We start from the raw sequence: 23765 nt of genomic DNA, 5'->3' as shown, positions 1-23765 counted from the left end.
TGAGTATCTGGCCCCAGTGTCGCTCAATACGTTCAAGGGAAACTGCAAGGCTTTAATGAAGAACAAGCCTATTGAAGTCCCAGAGAGCAGATTTCATTAATAGCAATTTTCCTGCACCAACTTGGAATAAAAAGCAATGGGAAAAGAAAAAAAAAAACCAAAACAAAACAGCTCAGTTTTAAATTAGGACTGAGATGTAATTAATTTTTTTAAGATTAGCTCAATAATACATTCTTGGTTCTTGCAGAAAGGCATATGAACAGTTTTGTGCATTATTGTCTAATTAGTTACTGTTCATGCAATCAAGACCTCTCTGAAAGTGTCTCCCTCTCCCTTATTCCCCTTGATCCACATTTGCACAGCAAACATCACCAATATCCACCAAGGGGGTTCCAAATACCTGTAATTTGTTTTCTTCTACTTGGTAGGAATATAATGATTAACTATGACCTCCTGAACCAGAGGCTGTGCTGGAACAGCCCCCTCTCCCCTCTCAAGGCACATTTAATGACTCAGTGCCCTCCACACCCAACTGCACGTGAGTTTCCATATGCAAAACCTTGGGTTGGTTCAGTGGAATATTTGCATGCAAAGAAAGGAGGGATTTACAGACATCCAACTCAAGGATGAGCTGCTTTACTCCCATGCAAGCTGAGGAATCCCAAGGCAGTCAGGGATACTCAGAAAACTGCAGGATGAAGTCATTCCTTCAGAGTTTTTTATTAATTGCAGTAACATTCTACAATTCTCAGGCTCACACATAAGAAGACATAGAATAAACAAACAGTAAAAAAGTAATAAACTACAAAAAGAGAATGAAAATATATAAAAGAGGTGATGAATGGGACCAAAATCTAAGATGATTCCCCTTGGGAAAAAAAAAAACAAAAAAACATTTAGAAGGCCAAGAATTTAATTTGTAAATACATATTTGGAAGTGTAGCTTAATCTAATGTATACAAACCTCAAAAAAAATTAACTAAAGCAGGGCTCATAATGCAGAGCCCCAGCATGATAAAAAAATTCAGTTCTGACAAATGAAAAAGCTGGAACTACCAAACATATGTCACAATAACCCTTGCCTGCCAACCTGTATTTTCTGCAACAACATTCAGTTGCTTAATTGCAAAAAAATGTAATTACAAGTGATACAAGTCAAAAATCCAAAGCTGGAATGCTGCAGAAAGGAGGGAAATGATTTCTGACAGTAAAGTCATTCTTGAAAATCTGACTACAGTAAAATTAAGATGGTGTGGACGATTAAGGTTAAAGAAAACCCCATAATTTTCTGGTGTGCTGCTGTACCCACCCAGAAATTTGGAAAAGTCCCCTTCCATTCCTCCAGCCTTTCCAAGTAGGAAACTCCTGCAGTAAACAGGAGTTGTGTGTGCACAGGGCTGCTACATCAGGCCAAAAGAGCACAAAGAATGCAGCCAAGCATCAACATTATTTCTGCAGCTCAGGCAGTTGTTGATTCACTGTCAAAGGACAGGCAACAAATAAGCCAAAGTTTAAGTCTGCTAGAAATATCCAATATCTTTGCTCCAGAATGCTGAACTGCAGTTACCTCAGGCCACGTGGACAGTGTGTTTAGCTGTAAATGGTGACTGGGCTGTGCACTGACAGCTGCACACACATCACACCCCACCGACGGCTCACGGAACGCTTTCTGTTGCAATTTAGAGAAATCTAGAGAAAATTCATTGCCACCAGCACAGTCCCAGGGCAAATGTGCCCTCTCAAGGATCACTCTGAACATTTCCAGTGGAGCATCCAGAGTGAGAAGGCTCTTTCCCTTGGTAATCACCCTGAGTGGGAGCTCAACAGCCCTCAGGACCCCGAGCAGGGCAGTCCCTTGGGTCAAGTATTTGTCTTTCCACAGGGCTGCGAGGGAAGAGATTTTCAGATCAGAGTTCAAGAGCTGTGCACAGAATACATTAAAGCCCGTTTGGGCTAAGGTTTATTTTCCCATGTGCCTGCACTCCCTGTCCAGGGTGGGGCACAGCTCAGGACTTGCATTATTTCCACTGAAATATTACAGGCTCAGGGTCTGAATTCCTGGTCACAGCTAAACCCGCCTCAAAAAACTCCTACGGTTAATCCTCATTCAGCCTTTTAGACTTCCACTGGAGAGAAATAAAAGAAAAAAGGTCTTATGCCTCCATTTAAGCTGCTGGTAAATCTCTTATTAATTTTACTAAGGGACTTCCAAAAAGCCAAGGATGCCGTGTTGAGACATGGAAACCCAGTGGGTTCTGCCTTGGGACCTGCTGGTTGGCAGCCTGCAAAACCACCATCATCTCATCTCCCCAAACCTTTCCCAGACATTCCATCCCACTGATAACCAAAGGCAAAATGCATGAAGTTGAGGATAAAAGTGAAGAGAGCAAACAGCAGTGTGCTGTGCTGTGCTGTCAGAGGGAGGGAGCTGTATTCCCACCGAGGCCATCACTGACAGACTCGCTTCCACCGAGGAAAAAAGGGAGGCCTGAGAGTGCCGGACAAAAGAAATCCCAGCAGACAAAGGAAAAACAAATTTAAAGCACCATTATAAAACACAGATGCTATAAGGAAAATAAACTTCCCAAGATTTAGTGGTTTTTGACAAAGCTGGATGTCTGTGGAAAAGCCATCAGGAGCAGCTCCCAGGTATGGCTGGACAGGCATCCCCTCCCTCCTCAGCACAGCCCAGTTCTGACTCCTCTGGAAGAGTCACCCTCAGCTCCCCACACACCTTCACCACTGCAGTGCTCATTTACCAACAGCTACCATTTTATTTAGCATTATTTTATTTATAATAATTGTTAAACCTCTTCAGGCCTGAATATGAGATTCAAACATTTGATCAAATCGCACTTTTCTAAGTTTTCAAACTGTATTTTTGGATAAGAAAGTAAAGTTACTCCAAGTGGAAAATGCTCAAGCCTTGCAAGCTTCTAATGCTGTTCAAAAAGCAATCAATCAACTGAAAGCAATTAATACAGTAACTTGTCCTCTTCTGATCAACTCAGAGCCTTGATGAGTTCAGGCCAGATTTCAAATTGGTCAGGGTTTGAACAGAGCACTTGAGGGCACTGCTGTCAGAGACCATCTCTGAGGAGGCAGCAGGAGACACCCTGAGCTTGCCACTACAATGACAGAATTACCACCAAACTGAAATTAGATCCTTTTACCCATTACATTTCAGCATGTACATGAAACACCTCCCAGTCTAAATGCTGCAGGATTTTCTTTGGTGTCCAGAAATTCCACCCTGTCAAAGAGTAAAGCAAAGAGGACTTGGCCCAGACGATTTTTTTTCTGGTAGGAAAGTAATGATCAGAAGGATTTTATTTTCTCTATGCACTTTACATGAAAAACTAAAGTGGAATGAAGCACCTCTCAGCCTCATAATAAAATGTTCTATGTTGATTTTTTCCATTTTTCTTCCATTACTCCAATACAAAAAGCTTAGTAATGCAGTGTCATTAAAATTCAAACCCCACTTGATTAGCTTTTATATCTTACAGTATTTAACAGACTCCATTTCAAAGGGTACCACGTAGTCTACTGACATTAACACTACATATAAACATCTACAATTTGGGAAATAAAAACACAGTAACTCCAGGCTATGCAATCATGTGGAGGCCAAGCTGCAGGAAAATGAACCGTGTTTGGCCATTAGTTCTGTTTAGTGCAACACGGAGGATTCCTCAGCTAAACATTCCCTAATCATATAAAGCAAGGGAAATAAAATCCTTTCTAACTGGCAGGCAAAAAATGGCAGGAAAACCAGAAGTGTCATGGACGTGGTGGTTTATTTTGCTTTGCTTTTTATTCAATACAAAAGGTTTCCCGGATGAGAATGGAAAGCTTCCCAGCTTCAGTTCCAAGACTTTCACCCTCGTTTCTGACCTTTTCTCAGACATGTTCCAGGATAATCTGTAATCTACTACAGTCGGAAGAGGAAACAGCAGCGCCCTGGTGAGAAACGCTGCCTTGTGACCCGAGCAGAGCGCGGCGGAAGCAATGCTGGCTCAGGGAGCCCTCGGGAAGGGCCTGACAGACAAGCTCAGCAGTGTCCCCACAAACACCCTCGGCTCCACCAGCCCTAATTACTGCCAAAGTGGGCTTTTTCTTTCATGCTTTGTTTTATTCAGTCAAACATGTGTTATCTTTCTCTGTGAAATGTTAGACACTTTCCTAGAAAAAGTCAGGAAACTAATTATTTTAGTTAACGATCGCCTCTCAATTAAAGTTACATTGCCATTTCCTTGAATTGTGTCCTATCAAATTTAAACTCATTTCACACCCTAACCTTCAATATTTCCAATACAATTAGACCCATTAAAGGAGAAATATTATGTCTTAGCTGCTGCATGTATACCCACTTCATGTACTACTCAGAGCAACTTTTCCTCCCAGCTAAAGTGGTCCAAGTCCAAAGCCATCACTAATTTGACTCCACTGGAATGGGTTGGAGAAAACAACGCAGCCGGTTGTTTTTCTAACATTTCAAACCACTTGCTATCAAACCTTTGGAAACACAGCTGCACTAAATCTCACGACTGTCCTAAGGAAGCAGGAGTTGCTCTGTGGTTGCATCCAGGCAAGGCATGTGATGGTGACAGTCAGAGTGCTGTGCCGAGACACCAAGCGCCAGCCCAAGTGTCTCAGGCAGTGCTGAGACAGAGCCCTCTGCCCTCTCACCCCAGCTCCTTGAACTCCGGCCCTTCCGACTGCTCGGCAGCACCATCCACTCCAAATCTGAGCACGGCCTCAGAACAGTCTCTTCCCCCTTCTGAAGTTTTTCTTCTGCTATCTTCGCTCTCAAAAACTTTGTCTCCCAGTTATAGTGTCCCACTGATACCCAACAATCTCCTCTTGTTCTGGGCACAGCTTAGGAGAGAGAAGGAACTGCCAGGACCTCTTTGCTGCCTGTACCTCTACCAGGCCAAAGATGGATTATGAAAGAGCAGTCCCAACCTCAAGCTCTACCTGGGGTTTGATCTTGTCATTCATTTATACAATTACTGATGTATGGCTGGTCACCTTTCCTACCTCCATGTGTATTTCTTCCTTTCCTGCATTGAAAAGTAATTATTACATTGACAGTCCAGAGGAATCAAAAAGGAGAGAAAACCATTCTGTCAGAACTGTAACAATATCCTGGGCCCCACAGCTCCTCTCACAGCAGCTGTGAGGACATCCACAGTGCCAATTGCCTTGTGCAAAAAATAACTCCTTGAAAATCTGACACAAGTATCTGCTTCTTCCCTTGCTGCTCCCCCTCCTCATTTTGTACAGACACCAGTTTGCTGTGCTAAAGCTGCTCAAAGAGCCACACAACAAAGGTGTCTTGAAGCATTTCCTTGGAAAACAACCCCTCTGCCACACACACAAATCTGGCATAATAATCATCTTTCAGGACTTATTTAACTAAAAATACTGTTGGTGCAAATCTCAAGTCCATTTATGGGCAAAACTCGAAATAAAACCAACTAAACTGGTTTGCCAGCTGTTGACCCCAGGCTTTGCACAGGCAGCAGCAGCACTGTCTCAGCTGGGTTGTTCCAGATGGTGGTTCCCAGACCAACCAGCCAAACTGGCCATCCTGCTCTTGGGCATCTCCAACAAGCACCAGGCTCAGGCAGGGCCAGGTCCACACCATCCTCTTTGAGCCAGACCTCGCACCTGCAACTCTCCACAGACGGAAAGACTCCGAGATGAGTTTCTTGTAGCTATTGTGGGTGTAGCTGTGGAGTATTTTGCAAGCAACCACGAAGGGGCAGTGCCTCCCTCACTGCGCTGGGCCAGAGGCTGTGGCTGTGGCTACCACAGCACTGAACTTGAGTTTGCAAACCCCTGTGTGAGCTCAGACTAACACTGCACTAATGAGGTTATCGCACAGGCAGCCCCCGGGCACTGTGCACAGACTCTGTTACTCCCATTTCTTGCACATGGGAATTTTGCTAACACTGTCTGCTGGTGAATGATGAAGCGCTTGAGAAAACAAGTATGTACTACTGCTGCCCCTTGTCACATCTATCCATCATAATTCATATCAGCACAGCTCTGAATTCAAAGCCTTCTTTCAGGGATGGCTCTGAGATGCTTCAGCATCGTGAACTCTGGAAAACTTGGGCGTCTCAGACTTCCCTTACAAATGAAGGTCTTTTTTTTGTAGTGGGACAGCACAGTCAGAAAAACTCATCAGCCTGTCTAAGAAATTACAAAATGATTGGGCTGGAAATTTCTGAAGGACACCTTTGTGTGCAGCTGTGTTGGGTGAGAAGAAGAGGAAAATTCAATGGCAGCTGTGTTGGGTGAGGAGACAGGGAAAGTCCGAGCTTATTACAATTTAGTATTGATGATAAACTACATATTAATAAATCTGATTTTTTTATCCCCACCTTTTTACCTCTGCCTTATTTTCCCTCTAGCTGCAATCATTAGAACAAATATTTTAGCACCTTAATTCAATCTGAGTGGAATACATGGGATTGATCCCAAGTTATGTGGGGGAAAAAAAAGTGCCTTGAGAACCACTGCACTTGAGAACTTGATAATAATATCCATGGGTAATTATAATAAATGGCTTGTCTGAAACACCCATAGAATAGGAACTGAAGCAAACCACAGCAATCTCTCCCTCCTGCACCCTCCACACACCCTCGGCAGCTCTGCTCTCTTACCCATGACCATTAAGGATGTTTTCTGGCTCCGTGACAGCATCGTGACTCAGGTCATGAGAAGTGTCAAAGATGCATTTCCTTGAGATGGGAAAAAGCAACTGATTTTAACAGCCCACAAAGACTAAGCTAAAAAGAATAAGCCAAATCAGCACATTTAAGGGTAAAGATAAACCTTTTAAAAGATACAAGTATATTTTACTCCCAATCTTAATGCTTACGTTTCTTTCCATAAAGTCTTTACATTTTTCAGACTATCAAAAATGCACAGTTGATTAAATGCCTTACTTACAAATAATAAACTGAAAAAAAAGGACAACAAGGGCAGCACCCATTTACTGCACAATCCATCACCAACCATACAGACAGGGAATCTGATTCAGGCTGCAGGCATGAGGGAGCAGCCCTGGATTCCCAGAATACCCACTGCCAGGGGAAACAGAAGGTGTTGGGGCTTGAACCCAGAAGGTCCATCAGATAAAACAATTGTTCCCACCAGCTCTTGTCCCATTCCTTGCCCTCGCTGGTTGCTAACACGGAGCTTCACATGCTTTCACATTCCCTCATGCCAAACCTTCCTTGTCATACAACACCCTCCATACTTCAACCTCCTCCTTCAGCTGATACAGTCTCTTGAAAAACTCTAGATTCTACTTTCTCACCTTGTGATCAAACACACTGCAGGCTTCTATCAGGTGAGCAAAGCTACTTTTTGTCATTTCACTGATCGCAGCTCCCTCGAGCCACTTACATTCCTTGACCCTCCAACAAATGTCTGGACCGCCCTGTCTCCCCTGTGCCAGACCTCCCTCCTCCTGACCCAACCCCAGCCACTGCTCTGCTCTGGCCACCACCACCCCACAGAGAACCTTTCCTGCATCACTCCTTCAGTGACTGGCTCTGTTCAGCTGGCTTGTTATTTCAGAGCTCAGCCTTAGTGATCATAGAATGGATTGGGTTGGAAAAGACCTCCGAGATCATCAAGTCCAACCCTTGGGCCAACTCCAGTCCCTTTACCAGATCATGGCACTCAGTGCCACGGCCAAGCTCAGTAGAAAAACCTCCAGGGATGGGGAATCCACCCCCTCTCTGGGCAGCCCATTCCAATGCCTGAGCACTCTCTCTGCAAAGAAGTTTTTTCTGCTCTCCAACTTCAATTTCCCCTGGCAGAGCTTGAGCCCATCGTGCCCCCTTGTCCTATTGCTGAGTGCCTGGGAGAAGAGACCAAGACCCACCTGGCCAGAACTTCCCTTCAGGCAGTTCCAGACAGTGCTGAGGTCACCTCTGAGCCTCCTCTTCTCCAGGCTGAACACCCCCAGCTCCCTCAGCCTCTCCCCACAGCACTTGTGCTCCAGTCCCTTCTCCAGCCTCGTTGCTCTTCTCTGGACCCGTTCCATGATGGGTTTTATGTAGATTGCACTCATTTCTCCCTACAACACTGCTCAGCTGTACAAAGTTTATCTATCCAGCCCTCTGCACAGACACAAAGCACATTGAGAGGACAAAGCTAAGCGTGTTCCTTCTCAGGATCATTAATATTATTTATCAGTTTCCAATTGGCAACTGCAAACCCGACCAAAGCGCTGCATCAGCTGCAGGATGTTGTTACTGCTCAGTGAGGGGAAGGAAATGCACCAGCCTGGCCTTTATATACCTGGTTAACTGGGGAGATTTGCAGATGGCAAAACGTGGGTTTACTGTAAATTAAGAGGAAGTAATTGAGGGAACAATTGCAATAACCATAAACCCCTAGAATGTGATGGTAGTAAGTAATTTTCAGATAAACACTTAAAATTCCAGTTCCTTCGTTCACTCCCTCAATGAACATCAGCACTTATCAAAATTGTCTTCAATTTTATGTTGCACTGCCTATCTTGAGAGCTACAATTCCCTCCTGGTGTCCATCTCCTTCAATTTATCCAGAATATTCCCAAATTCTTTTTCAAGTATCCATGTATTTGCCCCAGTCTCCAACCTACACTGTTTACCTGCTTAAAAACACTTTATGTACAGACACGACCTTCCCTTGGGACAGAATTTACCAGCCAACTTCCCTACTTATCTGAGGGGAATGGATCTCTTCCTTCCACTTCAGAAACCATCCAAAATACACCAAAATACGCCACTGACCGTCAATTACCAAAAAAAAAAACCAAAAAACCAAAAAAAACCCAAAACAAAACAGAAAGAGGGGGATAAAATCAAAAATGCTGCTAAAAACACAGCTTATTTACCACCAGTTCCCAAAGTGGTGCTTCCAGCTGCTCCCTCCTCTTTTCCCAGCCCTACACGGGGGCACTTCCATTGGAATCACAGCACGGCCTCCAAAAGCCGTTAGTAGAAAGGCAAATTAATTCCCGACTGCCTTAAAAACCTGTGAGGGGAAACTTGGGACGTGAGGGTGGGAAAAATCGCCAGGGCCTTCGAGCAGCACGCACGCTGCACGGCGACCTGGAGGGTTTGTACTTGCCATGGAATAAATATTTATAATGTTTAGAGGAGTAGCTCAGCGCCTGTATCAGCGGGGAAAGAAGGTTTGTTTTCTTTATTTATTTATTTACTCCGCCGGGTCCCCCCCGCCAGGGCCGGTCCCGCCTGAGGCGCCATGGCCGGGCGGAGAGCGCCCCCTGCCGGGCGGCGCTGAGGGCACCGCCGGACCCGCCCGCGCTTCCCGATGGAAATCCGTAAAAATCCGTAAAAATTAGTAAATAAAGGCACTAATTACCCACGTGCGCAACTCTGTGTCTGCTCGCTGTGCTTTGTGTGTCCGTGCAGAGGGGTAGGCTGCACTTATGTACAGCCAAAAGGCGTTCTAAGGAGAAACCCGTGCAATCGGTCGCTAAAATTGAGCTTTGAAATAAGGAGAGGCATTTTCAGAGGGAATAAAATCAGGCTTCGAAATGACGCTGGAAAAGGAATTGTTTGAAATTATGTTTAAGTAAAAAATACCCGAGTGTGATGCTGTGGAGGAGCACAACAATTACACAAATGGGAATGTTAAAAGCACATTAAAACTGCTGTTGATTTTTGCACAATTCTACAAACTATTTTTATCGAGAGATGCCACAGATTATAAAGAGAAAACTGAAATTTAACAGACACTTTTCAAAGAACCGTGTTGGGCTCTGTTGGCAGCGTTTGGGGTTAAACTCTGTGAAGGAACTGCCCTCCGGTGCTTTAAGTTATTATACAGTTAATTTTCTTCGAAACTATTTCTGTCTGCTTCTCTCTAAATAGGTGGTTTCTTAAGTGAGTGTTACTTAAAGGAAACCAATCTGTTTTTCAGGAAGGGCTGATGATGTCAGGCCTTTCAACTCTGCTTTCCCATAAGAATTCTTCTAGTAAAAGGAGTTTCACTCTGGGAAATAGTGAAAAGTAACGTGAAAATATTTAAAGCATCTCAGGCTGCGTGTTTATCAAACCTCCAGTTTTGTGCTTGGATTTCAATCATGTTGTGATTGTAACAAACGAAGGGAAAGCGAGACAAGACCTTTTGGGTTTTAAAATTAGAAAAGATTTTGCAATGAAAAACGTGCCATGCTAAAATATTTATGAAGAGATAAATATCAGCTTCAGTGCACTATATCCAGAACATGTTTTTTCATAATTCTAAATATATCTACTCCATCTCAGCATCGGTATTAAATCTGGAAAAATAGAGTGATGTATTATGAATAATTTTTTGGCAAAATCACACCATCCAAATAAATACTTCAATCCCCAACAAAATGCAAGACAAATTCAGAGAGTATCATATTATTATAGAATGTTTTTAGTAGGTGTGGGGGTGTAGTGGATTATTTGTTCTGTTACTGAAATTTCCTGCAACAAAGAAACTCCAAGCGGAGCTACAGAGACTTTGTTTCACTTACTGATGGCAGCACTCTGTAAATTTTAATTTGAAGAATAAAAATACAAGGAGTTATATATAGCTTTCAATTTTCCAAACTACATTTTTACAGCTAAATGCTCCTTGCTATTCCCATATAGGTGTCCTGAAGAGAACAGGGACATGTTTGCATCACCAAGGACATAGTTCTGCTTTCACAACTCATCCCTTAATCCTCCCATGACACCTGTGAGAGGTAAGAACCAGAAACCCCATTTTATACAAGTAAAAAGGTCATGTAAGGCCATATTCTACCCTAATACTCACGCCCACGACCATCTGATGTCATAATAGTCTTATAATAGTAAAAGCCCATAAAAGGATCCCAACCTAACTCAGATATTCCTGACAACTCTGGCAATGCAAAGGAACGACAAAAACACGACGATTAACAGACAGAACAGCCCAAACAAAATCCCCGTCGGGTACAGAAGGTGCAAAGGAAATATCTCTTTGTCATCCTCTATTTAACAGTTTACTTCATTCTGCTAAAAAGAACAGAGCCAAACTGTGATTCATTTGGAAATGAAATCATCTCCACCCCCAGTAAAGGCTGACATTGTGTGGGCAAACAGTTCCTGGGGTGCTCCAACTAAATGTAAATAGATTGCCTTGCTACTAAACACACACAGCAAAGGGTTTCATTTTGAAACCAGGAGATGAAAAATATGACAGAGCATAAACTGAAAATATTGACAAGAACAAAAGCTAATCACAGGTTACCATCAGCAAGTTACAATTGCTAATCAAAGAAAGAAGATAAGGCAGTGCTCTGTGCACAGCAGTCCAGTCTTTGGCACAAGGCTGTGGTAATGATATTGTAATGCAAAAGCAATATTAGCAGAAGGATTAACAGTAGCTTTTTTAACTTAGGGTTTATTTAAACCTTTCTAGATTGCAAAGGACACAGAAAAAATCCTCCAGTTCGCCACAGTCTTCTCTGAATCAGTCACCTCATCAACAGTTTCTCCCAGTGCAGTGGTGCTCTCCAGGTTTTATTTCCATTATAATCAGCTGCATTTAGAGGATGATTAAGGAAAGTAACAGTTATTCTTCTTGAAGGAGACTACAAAGCTAAAGTAATTCCACACATGGGAACACAGAGATTATTACCGTTGTCACACAGCAGAAAGCTGATAGACAAAATCAGCCAAATAAAATTTACCAGGGGTTGCAGAGAGAGTTAAAAAAAGTAAAGCAAGGAATGAAATCCAGGACTGCTCTTCTCTGTTCTGAGAACTGGTTTGCACTCCTGTCCCCAGCCTGCTGTAACTCCTCCAAACAACAATAATTTAACATTATAATATGGTAAGGAGCTGTTACAATCTGAGTAAACACATCTTAGCTCCCAAATTAAAATCCTCATCGGTCTCTGGCCAATCCAGCTGCCACACACGATCCCTCTGCTGAAAGTCGCTGGGAACTTCAGGCATTTTTTTTACAAGTTGATGATAAATGGCTTTTTATAAAAAGCCTGTAAGAGGGTTCAATATCCTGCCTGCCTGCAGCAGGTAAACTGAAACATTACTGAAATGAAAAAGCAGCAATAAAATTACTGAAAATAATGCAGTATTTTACCAAATGGACTCTTTAAAATGAAACTACTTTATCTTTTTTTTTTTTTTTTTTTACAACTCTGCTGACTCCTCTACACAATCCCCACAAATTTCTCATGGAAAATTTTCATAAGCAGGTTTGTGAGTTACCAGCACACAGTCTGAGCCCGTGTCCAACTTCAAGCCCTTCAGCACTGAAGTGATGAGAAGGATCTGTGTGAAGTCCTCCAGGAGCCAACGTTACCCTCCTGCCTTAATTCTCAGCACCCACTGCAGCCCTCCAATGGAGCTAATTGTTTAAATAGAGCTCATTTTCAGGCAATGATGACTGCACAGAGATCTTGAAAGAAATCTGATTTATCATCTTTCAAGACAGACATTTGCCAAGCAAAGTCTCAGAACTCGTGAGACACTCCCCTAAAAAGCTGCTCCCTTTCTTTCAGGAACTCCTCCATGCAGGCCTGGACAACCTGCCCACCACTGAACATCCTGCAGCACGTGAATCTGTTGATTCTTCTTTTTAAAAGAAGTGTTACATCTATTGAGAACTTCAAATGCACCTCAGAGCACTGCAAAGACAACAACTTACTGCAGTTTCCCTTGACAGAAAACAGAATTGGCTGGATGAAAGCTACACAAATTGATAGTTCCTTCCTCTCCTCTATGTGATGTCAACAGTTGAAAGGGATTGGATGTGCCACAGCAAACCTTTAGCAGTTGCCAGCCTGTTTGAGGCCTGACAGGCTGAGCAGTGATGAGAGAAAGTAAAATGGCAGATGCACAACTGTCTGCAAGGAGGAGGAAACCTCAGAGCACGTTCTGGGTGTCTTCCAGTGGCTCTAGGCAGAAGAGCAGGGCTCCAGAACAGCTATGCACAAACCTTTGTTCAGAAAAGTCCAAAGAAAGGAGAAAATACAGAGGCTTCTTCTGAGACAAGTCTGGTTCCTTTAATAATCACCAACTCATAAAACAGTTCCTTTGATTCAGAAACGCCACAAAGGTTCTCTCTATAGCAGAAAGCCCAGCACATAGCTGGGCTTTCACAAGCACCAATCCTACTCATAATTAGGGAAGAGGGACTGTTCCTGGCCATTTTTAACACTCTCAGACTGGAAAAGGGTGGGTACTCCTAAAATGCTGCTATTTAAACATTCATTTCCATGGAAGTTGTGACTTACTCTTGATAGAAAGGAGGCACAAGGATGCAGCAAATCATGAATCCAAACAAAGCAGCTTCTAGCACAGACCTCATGAAAGAGAAGGGCAGAAGGAATGGCAAAGACAAAAGTGAAGAAGCTGTGACAAGGATGATTTTTGAAACTTTTTTGAGGCTTCTCTTCACATCCTTTGAGTGTCTCCACCACAGGACCAGGATGGACAGATCAAATCTTACAGGTTTCTTCCCTTTGCACGTTATTTGTCACATTGTGCACACACACACACACAAAAAGTGGACAAAAATCTGTGCCATCACCTTCCCATTGCTTTGTTTCCACATTTCTCCTCAAGCAGCTTTTACTGCAGATATCCAGATGTGCTTCCTGATCACTGAGGCTGATGAGCAAGGAGAATTTTAGGTGATTGCCCTTGAATACAGACCAGATTACTGACTGTGTGCTAGATGGAAACTAAACTTGAAACCTAAACACCCCAAAACTATCAGTTTAGAGGGGAAATTATTAACACATCTCTGATAGCATCATTTACTTCAGTTGCAAAACTACAACTGTCTTTGTGAGGTATTTAAACCTTGAATCATAGAATAGAATCATAGAATAGATTGGGTTGGAGAAGACCTCCAAGATCATCAAGTCCAACCCTTGATCCAAGCCCACTGTGATCACCAGCCCAGGGCATGCCATGCCCTGGGCTGGTGATCACAGTGGGGTTGGATCAACACGTGGTTGGATCAAGTCATGGTGATCACAGTGGGGTTGGATCAACACGTGGTGGATTCTCACTCAGTGCCACATCCATAGAATCACAGAATGGATTGGGTTGGAAAAGACCTCCCAGATCATCAAGTCCAACCCTTGGTCCAACTCCAGTCCCTTTACCAGATCATGGCACTCAGTGCCACGGCCAAGCTCAGTTGAAAAACCTCCAGGGATGGGGAATCCACCCCCTCTCTGGGCAGCCCATTCCAATGCCTGAGCACTCTCTCTGCAAAGAAGTTTTTTCTGCTCTCCAACTTAACCGGCTCATTCCAGCAATACCTGCACAGTGCACAACACGCAGCACCTTATTGGATGAAATTGATTTGTTTTTGATAAGGGGGAGGAAAGAAAGGAAAGAAGTGGCTTTACCATGGAGTGGTGAGCCAGAGGGGCTGCTGGACAGGCCTGGGACGGGGCTGCAGCGTCCTCCCTGCTTGGATGTGAGCTCCTGCTCGATCTCCTCCAGCCCCGCGCTCTTCTGGAAGCGGCTCATGCGGTTCACCACGCGGGGGGACATGTGAGTCCTGACACAGGGCTGGCCCCCGTAGGGATTGATGGGGAACACGTGGGACGTGCCCCGGAGCGTGCTGACCACCACCCAGCGACAGTCGTGGCTGAAGGAGATGTCCTGCACCTGGAAAACACACAGGGAGACGGGGGATGAGTCACCAGCACACACCTCTAACACAGCGACCAGCCGAGCTTTAAACCACCACCAATCTTAACTGGAAATGGCAATAAACCCCCTGAATTTGCCCAATAACTTCAGTATTTATCAATGAATTTAGTATTCAGCATACTTTATATAAACCATATATATTATTAAATATGACTTTCAGTGTAATACCCAGTTTTGAATTTTGTGTACTTTTCAAAAGATTCTGAGATTTGCCTTTTCAACAGGCCTGAAGTTATGAAAACAAACCACAGTGCAAAGTGCCACAGAAAGCCACAAGAGCTTGGTAGAATTTTCAAATAGAATTTAGTTCTAAAAAGGGCTGGGAAATTGTTTCAATTACATGTTTTGTATTTGCTTGTTTAATTTTTAGAGATTGCCCAAAAAGGGGCAAAAGGAGGGATGAGAAGAAGAGAGATCTCACCCACTGGGCCTGGGTTTGACAAATACTGGCACAAGTCTTACTTTGGCTTAAAATGGTCAGTTTTGAAGCAAATATAAAAATACAGTTGAACATTTTCCACTACAGTTACTCCTTGCATAGATCTCAGATATGAAGTCCAGAAGGATTTCATTCTCTTTTAAGTGTGCTTTACACAACACTTTGATGGAAAGCAAATTCTTCTTTCTGAAGGAATGCTTTAAAAGAGAGATTAAAGTTTGTTTCCAACCCGGTCCTGGCAGACAACTCAAGAAAACAAGTAGTCAAGGTTAAAATGATTTATCATAGAGAAAAAAAGGCCTAAAACAATTCTTCCAAAATTGTTTTTAAAGGTAAAAGCTGAGTAAAAAGAACCACGTACACAAGTGGGATTTACCACAGCAAACAAACATATAGAGGAAGGATTAGTTTTCATTATATTATTAAACAGCATAAACTAAATAAAATTCTTTAAGATTTCACTGAAGTCAGTTTTACAATACACTAGGTACTCAAATTGGAGTAAACACTGATAAAATCTTGACAAATATTCCAGAAATGCACTTCAGCTATTCCAGACAAAAGCAGCAAAGTATTCATCAAAGTGCAAGTTTCCAACTGAGCCCTGAAGCCTTGGAGATAAAAAAGGGGATTTAAGCCTTGCGACTTGCGACAAGATATTTGGCTGACAGACTGTCACGACACAAAATGCTTCACCAACGTTGCACAGATAAAGTCGCTACACACCTGCTCCTTTCAGTCGCGCTGACAAACCCGAACGATCCGCTAACGATGCAGCCCAAGCCGCTCCCAAAATGTGCCAGCTTTGGCACTCCAGGGATTCCGCTGTTACCGACCCGAGTCACAGCTCTTGGAGCTCCCAGTTTGCTTACAAAGTGTCTCACCTTAATAGCTTGTTCAAAAGGGATTAGAGACCCCACAGGGATTAACAAGGGCCAAATAACGAAACCCCGAAGCTGTGGGAAAACGAGAGCACCAGGAGTATTGCAGGACTTGCTGTTTAAAGGGGTGAATTCTAGAGGTTAAAACCAAACATAAGAACTGTGTACAAATTGCCACCCTCAGTTACAACAGAACTATGAGATGACAGAGGCAAAAAATGACATCTCACTGACTGTATAACAGAAATGTGTGTTTCCACTTTAATGCTGCTTTCAGTTGGCATCCTAAGGGTTATGCTGTTTTAAAAACTACACACAGCAGCCCTGGCATATGACAAGCCAAGAGACTGGGAAACAATCACTACAGGATGTTTTCTTCTCAGTGTAAACATTACACAGAGAAAAAGTATTGCTGATCTACGGGAAGAAAATGTGGAACTACGTAACCCAAAAGGCTCTCTTTAAAAACAGCAATCAGGCAGAGTGGGTATCGCGGCCATCACTGCTTAAAATATGACTGAAACCACAGAGGCACAAGGGGTTTAATGCTCAGGAGCAACAGGAGAAAAAAAGTGTTGACAGATGAGTGTGCAATGAATTAAAATTTATAGGAACAGAGCTACGAACCCCTACTCAGCAGGGGCAAAAATCATTCTGGAGGCTGCTGACACACACGTGGTAATTCCACCTATCTCCTCCTGGTGTCCAACACGGCCTCGCTGTCTCCCACAGACAAACGAAGAGTAGCAGCACCACAGAAATTCAAGGGGGTGATTCAGGGACTGTTTCCAGTTCCAAGGGCAGAATGAAACAGGCTTATATCAAACCCACACAATCCACCTGTGTGATGGGAAGGAGCCCGTCCCTTTCCAGCAGCCCTGGGAGGCTGCAGGGGACCAGGCTGAAGGGAGAGTGCTCAGAAATGACTGCAGAAGTGCCTATGACAAACCCCTATAAATTCTGGCCTCACCCTGCTTTCTCCACCACGCTGTTCCTGTACATTACACAGAGTTCTCCACTGCTTGGAGTATAAACAAACTGCACAGTGGCCCATTAGTGGTTTTCAAGTTTATGCAAAGCGTTGCAATTTATTGCTGTCCTTTAGGTTAATGTACTATTATTTCATGTATTTAGAATATATTTCTGGATTTGTTGTTAATTGTGATGTAATGTTTAGATCCCAAAGATCAATCAAGAGCCCATAGTGTTTACAGATATATGTTAATAAAGTACAAAGTACACCAGATCTCTCACAATGCACAGTTTATTCTATAGCTCAAGGTCAAGGGCACATTTAATACTCATGTCTGTAATTCAAAATTTTATCCACCCTCTTCTGTCTGGGCCAGTAAAGGGAATTACAGACCTGAGATTTTGTTTAACTTGGGAACCCTTAAGATACTTTCAGTTGCAATACTAAATCCTTTTGTGGGAAAATCAGTGCTCTCTCCTAGTTTTACATCCATTTTTTCTGAGCAGTTTGGTCCCTTAAGCTTCACACTGCATTTCCCACATATCCAAAAGTCTCGGTGAAATCCCTGGATACTCCAAGTCCTCATCAGGAACACCAAAGGCTTCTCTGGCCCAAAGGAATGCACTTAAGGCAACCACAGAATGTTATAAGGAAGCACATCCTCCATTTCGCCCGTGTCTAACCCAAGGATCCTGTGACTCCCATCCTCAGCTTCCTTCAGCTCTGGCATTTCTCTCACCTTCACCATTTGTTTCACACAACCCTTTCCACAAAAGAATTCACTTCAAACTTCCATAAATTCTTTTCAGTCTTCCACTCTCTTCGAAGAATTCCAGAATGGTTTAGGGGCCTTCCCCTATCCCAGGTTGCTCCAAGCCCTGTCCAATCTGGCCTTGGACACTTCCAGGGATGGGGCAGCCACAGCTTCTCTGCCCAGCCTGTGCCAGGGCCTGCCCACCCTCACAGGGAGGAATTTCTGCCCAAAATCCCATCCAACCCTGCCCTCTGTCAGTGTGAAGCCATTCCCCTTGTCCTGTTCACTCCATGCTCTCCTAAATAGTCTCTCTTCTCCATCTTTCTTGTCAACTCCTTCAGGTACTGGAAGGCTTTAATTACATCATCCCAGAGTTTTCTCTTCTTCAAACACAACAACCCCAGCTCTTTCAGCCTTTCCTCACAGGAGAGGTGCTCCAGCCCTCTGATCATCTTGGTGGCCTTCTCTGGACTTGCTCCAACAGGTCAATGTCCTTCCTGTCTTCCCTTGCTCTCCTTCAATTACTCATCTATACTTCTAACTTCCACTACCCTATTTGCCTGTGTTTCCAACACTTTGATGATGTAAAACCCTCCAGAAAACTGAATTAAAATGTAGCTGCCACATTCAGAGCCTGCCCTGAGTGAGACAGTCAGGCAATTTAACATGTGGAGTCCTACCAGGACACGTCATGTGTCAACAGATCTACTGAAGTTCAGCTTTCTAGACAGTACAGATCAAAAATCCCTTCTGACATTGCAGAATCACAGAATGGGTCAGGCTGGAAGGGCCACAGTGGGTCACCTGGTCCAACCTCCCTCTCCTGCAGCACAGCACTCACACATGTACTGGCACTAATTCTGTTAGCAAGGAGAAGGAGCTTTACTGGGCTGTCCCAGCACCTCCCAGGCACATCCATCATGCAGCAGTTAAAAAACAAACCTCACAGCTGAACCTATTTCAATAATAATGACAAGAAATAAACCACATTTTGATCTTCCTAGTGCTCTTTTTCCTTTTTCCCTACCACCCCTTTTTCATTTGTGGGGAGTTACACCAGGTGCAATCTGTATATTCTGATGCACTTCACTCCATTTAATTAAACTTTAATAGTTAATTGAAGCAACAGTGAAGAGGGACTAGCACTGCTGCAGCAGGAGCTTGACCTGTTCATGCTCACTGTGCTGTGTCACAGAGAAAACACACCATTACTTGCAGCACAGGACTTAAGTATTTAATTATGCTGTGCAGGGAGATGGCAGAAGGAAAAACCCAGTATCATTAACCATGAGAAAGAGCAGCAGTACTGAGGAGTGAGGGGTCAAAATAAATTAGGAAACTGGTCTGTATGTGAATTTTTTTGGTTGAGAAAATCAAGGAAATGATGTAGCAATGAATACAAATGAAAAAATAATAAAATCATGGACTACACGATATGATTTATCAGACCAACACAAACCCAACTCTGTCTCCCCGAGTCCTCAAAAGTGATTTCAGATTTCACTTTCTCCCTGGGCACAGGGAGATGTTCACGTGGGTCCCTCAGCCAGAGCAGAGCTGCCTATTAATGACTGAAACTGCTCCAAGCTCTGGCTCCTCAAGCCACTCAAGCTACTTCTAATTGCAGCAGCTTCTTCTTGTCTGCTCTCATCAAAGACTCATCAACTTCCCCAAATCAATCTTTATTATTTCAAGTCTGTGCCCAGCTTATTTCCTAGAAATAAGAAAGTCTCTCTTCCAGAGACTATTTCAATAATTGCAAAAATATGAGCATGTCAAAAGGCAGGAAAAAATTCCTGTTGGCCATGGAGGTTCACATCAAAGGTTTGTAAGTTGTTCCAGTGTCTCACTGCCTGGACATGGGACACAACATAACCCTGCACAGTCTCTGTGAAATCACATCCCAAAAACATTCACTCATTCCCTAGAAAAGCACAAAACTGCTCCTGCTCTGTGGCAGCCCAGGCTGGAACATTGTTCTCGTGCCTTGTGTTCACCTGGGCGAGTGCAGGCAGTGGGAGCAGCAGTGTGGGAGCAGCAGTGTGGGAGCAGCAGTGTGGGAGCAGCAGTGTGGGAGCAGCGCAGTGTGGGAGCAGCGCAGTGTGGGAGCAGCGCAGTGTGGGAGCAGCAGTGGGGGAGCAGCGCAGTGGGGGAGCAGCAGTGGGGGAGCAGCGCAGTGGGGGAGCAGCAGTGGGGGAGCAGCAGTGGGGGAGCAGCAGTGGGGGAGCAGCAGTGGGGGAGCAGCACTGGGGGGGAGCAGCACTGGGGGGGAGCAGCACTGGGGGGGAGCAGCACTGGGGGGGAGCAGCAGTGTGGGAGCAGCAGTGTGGGAGCAGCAGTGTGGGAGCAGCAGTGTGGGAGCAGCAGTGGGAGCCAGGCTGACAGCAGAGTGGCAGTGCAGGAGGTCACTGAGGGCCTGGCCACCTGCCCAGCGATGTTATCACTGCCTTTGTTTGTTCTAGGCTGAGATAACACTGTTTGCAGGGATGGTGTGGTTGCTGTTTACCATTCCAGATCAAAGACACAGGATCATCAGGTGATGGTCTAACTTTCATCTGCAAGTGAATGAGCTTCCTCAGTTCAGAACATGCTATACCTTCATTGAAAACCTCCCCAAATGCACGGGGGTAAAAAACACGAGTGCAGTGAGCGTTGACTCACAATGCAAGAGCTGCAGGACAAGAAAATGTATCCTCAACCAACCCATGCACCACATGCACAGGCACAGTTCTCTTCTTTACAGCTGAACTGTCCAAGTGTGGATCCTCTGAGGCTTCAGCCTGTCTCTGGCACAGCTGATACAACCAGCCCTTGGAATGGACATTCCTGGTGTTATTTGGTGCATCAGACATGCTGCTTTTTGTCCTCTTAAGGGAAAAAAATTGTAAATCCAAAGTGGCACTTAAGGACTAAAAGATATTAATTAATCTGATGTAACCAAAACAGCGACTTCTGCCCGTGTCTGCAGAAAAGTGACTTTGAACGTTGTGACCTTGGGACTTGCATCACCCCAACCAGTGAACTGTCTGAGCACTTCACATTCTTCCATGGCCATTGTCCTCGCAATTCCCTCCTGAGGCACAGGTCCCCTTGCCTTCTTACTCCATCTTCATCCCAGTCACACCAAAGGCCAGTGGCTTTGTTAGGAACTGAGGGATCTTCACAGTCATGACTCGATGTTTGATTCAGCACAAAAAGCTTCTTCCTGTATTTGCTGCTCAGTGTCAGCAAATACAACACAATTTGCCATAACAGCACTTTAAAACTCAATAACACTCTGTTTGGTCGTTCAAAGCACACAGGAGGAGAAAAGGAAAGCCATGTTAGGGACAGTAACTGTGAAGAGCCAGAAATGATGTTGCTGCTCCTCCTTCATTTGTACCAAGGGCAGCGGAAGCTCAGAAACCTCAGCAAGAACAGTACCCAGATGTCCCTCAGCATCCTGACACCAACACCAAGTGGTCTGGCAGGGACAGGCCCCTGAAACAAAGATCACTGACAGCTGACAGGTGGGTGAGATGGAGACACTGCCTGATGGCAGCAATCCATCAGGAAACACCGTTATCAAATCACAAAACTCGCTTCTTTCCCTTTAATGCACACTGAGTGTGCAACACAATCCACTGAGAGGCTTCTGTAAGGGATGGCAGAGGGGACTTCTGTCCCTTTCTCTTGGGAGACAGGTGAGAAACACAAGCTACTGCTCTGCCCTCCAACCATGAAAGGCAAGGTAAGACAGAGACCAGGAATTCTGCAGTGCTGCAGATGGGGATAGTCCAGAGCTGGTGCTCCAAACCGGGCAAAACTGCAATTCATGCATTGCTGTAACACCAGATATTCATCAATACCTGGAACACCAACAAACTTGGTTCCCAGGTTTCTGCTCCCAGAGTGAAAATGGCCTCCCATGTGTCACAATGCAGATCCAACACTTCTTGGGAAAATTGGTCTCCCAGTGTATTCCATGTGCAGTCAATTTGTGCAGGAGCAGCAATTCCCTGTGGAAACTTCTGTGTGTCCAGAGCTCAGGCACAGTCATGCAGGGAACAACCTGAAAGTTCTAGAAACATCACCCATGTACCAGTCCTGTGTCCATGGACTGAATGGGCTTGTATCATCAGGGATAAGTATTAGCAGGAAGCACAATCACAGACAGAATCCCAGACTATTCCGAGCTGGAAGGGACCCACAACACTAATGGCTCACAAAACAAGGGCAGAAAAGTCAACACATCAGCTGGGAAAGAAGGAGATTTGGGCAATGTGGGGTGAGGCTCTGCCAGCCACAATCTCCTCTACACATGCAGATGATTTCAGCCTGGACAGTAAAATCCCACATACAACACAGGCATAATGATGATGTTTAAACAATTTATAATGGGTACTAGCTAAACAAATTCTGACACTGATAATCACTCATGTCCATCAACACAAATTAGAACTTTTTATAGCTCCAGTACAGAAGGTGACCTTTAAGACCATTGGCCTTGATTCAGTCAGCTTTAAACCAGGGAGGGGGGAAAAAGGAAAAAGGTCTGGTTGCAAATGTATAAATACTGTTCTGACCAGAAAGGAGGGACAGAGGCTCCCAGTGTGGGCCACAGAATATCTGCATTGAGGGTTTTATACTGAACAGTCACCAAAATTCTTGTCTAATGCTACTCATACATGACATTTACACAACAAAAGAGCAGCCCCATATACTGCTCTTCTCACCAAACAGCTACACATACTTTTATTCCAAAAGTAAGAAGTAAAACAATTCATCATATTATGTAAATCTTTTCAATGATGTGTATTGAGAATCACAGGTACCAATGGAATATTGTTTAATTATCCAGGGAGTTGTGAAACCCACTGACACACCTCAGACTGGTTAGAATTTTCTCCATTTTCCGCCATTCCAAAAGCCACACTGTTCACATCCCAAATGAAAACTGTGTGGCAAACTAGGAAAAAGTTTTACTATGTTGATTCTGAGAATTTTAATGCAAAGCTTTCACAGAGATGCTAATACTATACCCCAAACCCCCATGTATCAATAAGGGTTTCTTCTCTAAGACATGCTCTGTTTGGTTTCCAATGTGTGCCTTGAAAACAAATTTATCAGCTGTAAAAACCAGAAGAACATCTTTGTTCCTTGTGACTGGAGTCCTGTGCTTTGGTTTTCAATATTGAGTCTTTGTATGAAAGGAGAACAAAAATAACTCTAAAACATTAAATGCATTATAGAACGTGCTCTCGTGGATGACAGTGTGTACACACACAGATCTCAATGCTCTTTGTATTATTTATAAAAATTACTTGTTAGGACTATATATATTATCCCATAGGCACAGTTTTTCCTAATTTCCTCCCACTTCCCAGATGGGTTATTCCTTCTTTTAGCAAACCATTGCCTGTAACAGCAATTACACTTCTTCAGAAAAGCTTTAACTAAACTATCAGTAAATTAACTGCAGGCAGATTGAAACATTATCAACCACTGCTACATCCAATAGGGCTTTCAGAGTCTACTTGTTACAAAGAACTAAAGGGAGGTGGCACAAGTCACAGGAAAAAAGGGTTTGCAGGAACTGTAACGAGGGTACCACACCAATCCCAGCTCCCAGTGCCAGGGTCATAATCCCAGTGCCCGAGGCTTCTCCCTGTCACGCTGCTGTACATCTGCCAGGCTGTCACAAGCCTGTGCTTGCAGTGTGTAATTGCATCAGCAAGTGCAACACTCATTTCTTACCCTGTGGTGACATTTTTATTTCTGTATTTAAAGCAGGTTCCTCAGCAGTCACTCAGTGCTGTGAAGGTGGGGCTGTCCTGATGCCTGAGGGGGCTGCTGTGCAGGGCTCAGGCAGTGCCAGCAGGAGCAGCTCCCTGTCCCCCCTCCCACAGACACCCAGTTTGCTGAGCACTGGTTAAAATACCCCTCCAGACTTGCCCACCCTTGGCTGACCTCCTGCCTTCATCTCCATCGTTAAGGGTGGGAT

General features: G+C 44.1%; 1 protein-coding gene across 7 annotated transcripts in view; it reads right to left on the bottom strand.

The window, feature by feature from the left end:
* The window catches only part of BCAS3 (BCAS3 microtubule associated cell migration factor), a 341997-nt gene that overhangs the window by 227049 nt on the left and 91183 nt on the right, over positions 1 to 23765 (bottom strand). For all 7 annotated transcript variants that reach the window (XR_011699536.1, XM_071575029.1, XM_071575030.1 and 4 more), the window contains exon 15: positions 14426 to 14690. Coding sequence is in view for 6 of the 7 variants with exons in the window: in XM_071575029.1 (XP_071431130.1) it covers positions 14426 to 14690 (265 nt within the window). In the remaining variant the exon portion in view is untranslated. The remainder of the gene's footprint in view (positions 1 to 14425; positions 14691 to 23765) is intronic.

The sequence above is a fragment of the Pithys albifrons genome, chromosome 21, assembly GCF_047495875.1.
Source record: "Pithys albifrons albifrons isolate INPA30051 chromosome 21, PitAlb_v1, whole genome shotgun sequence".
NCBI lineage: Eukaryota > Metazoa > Chordata > Aves > Passeriformes > Thamnophilidae > Pithys > Pithys albifrons.
The sequence above is the reverse complement of the archived record's forward strand: the minus strand, read 5'-3'. Positions and strand labels throughout refer to the sequence as shown.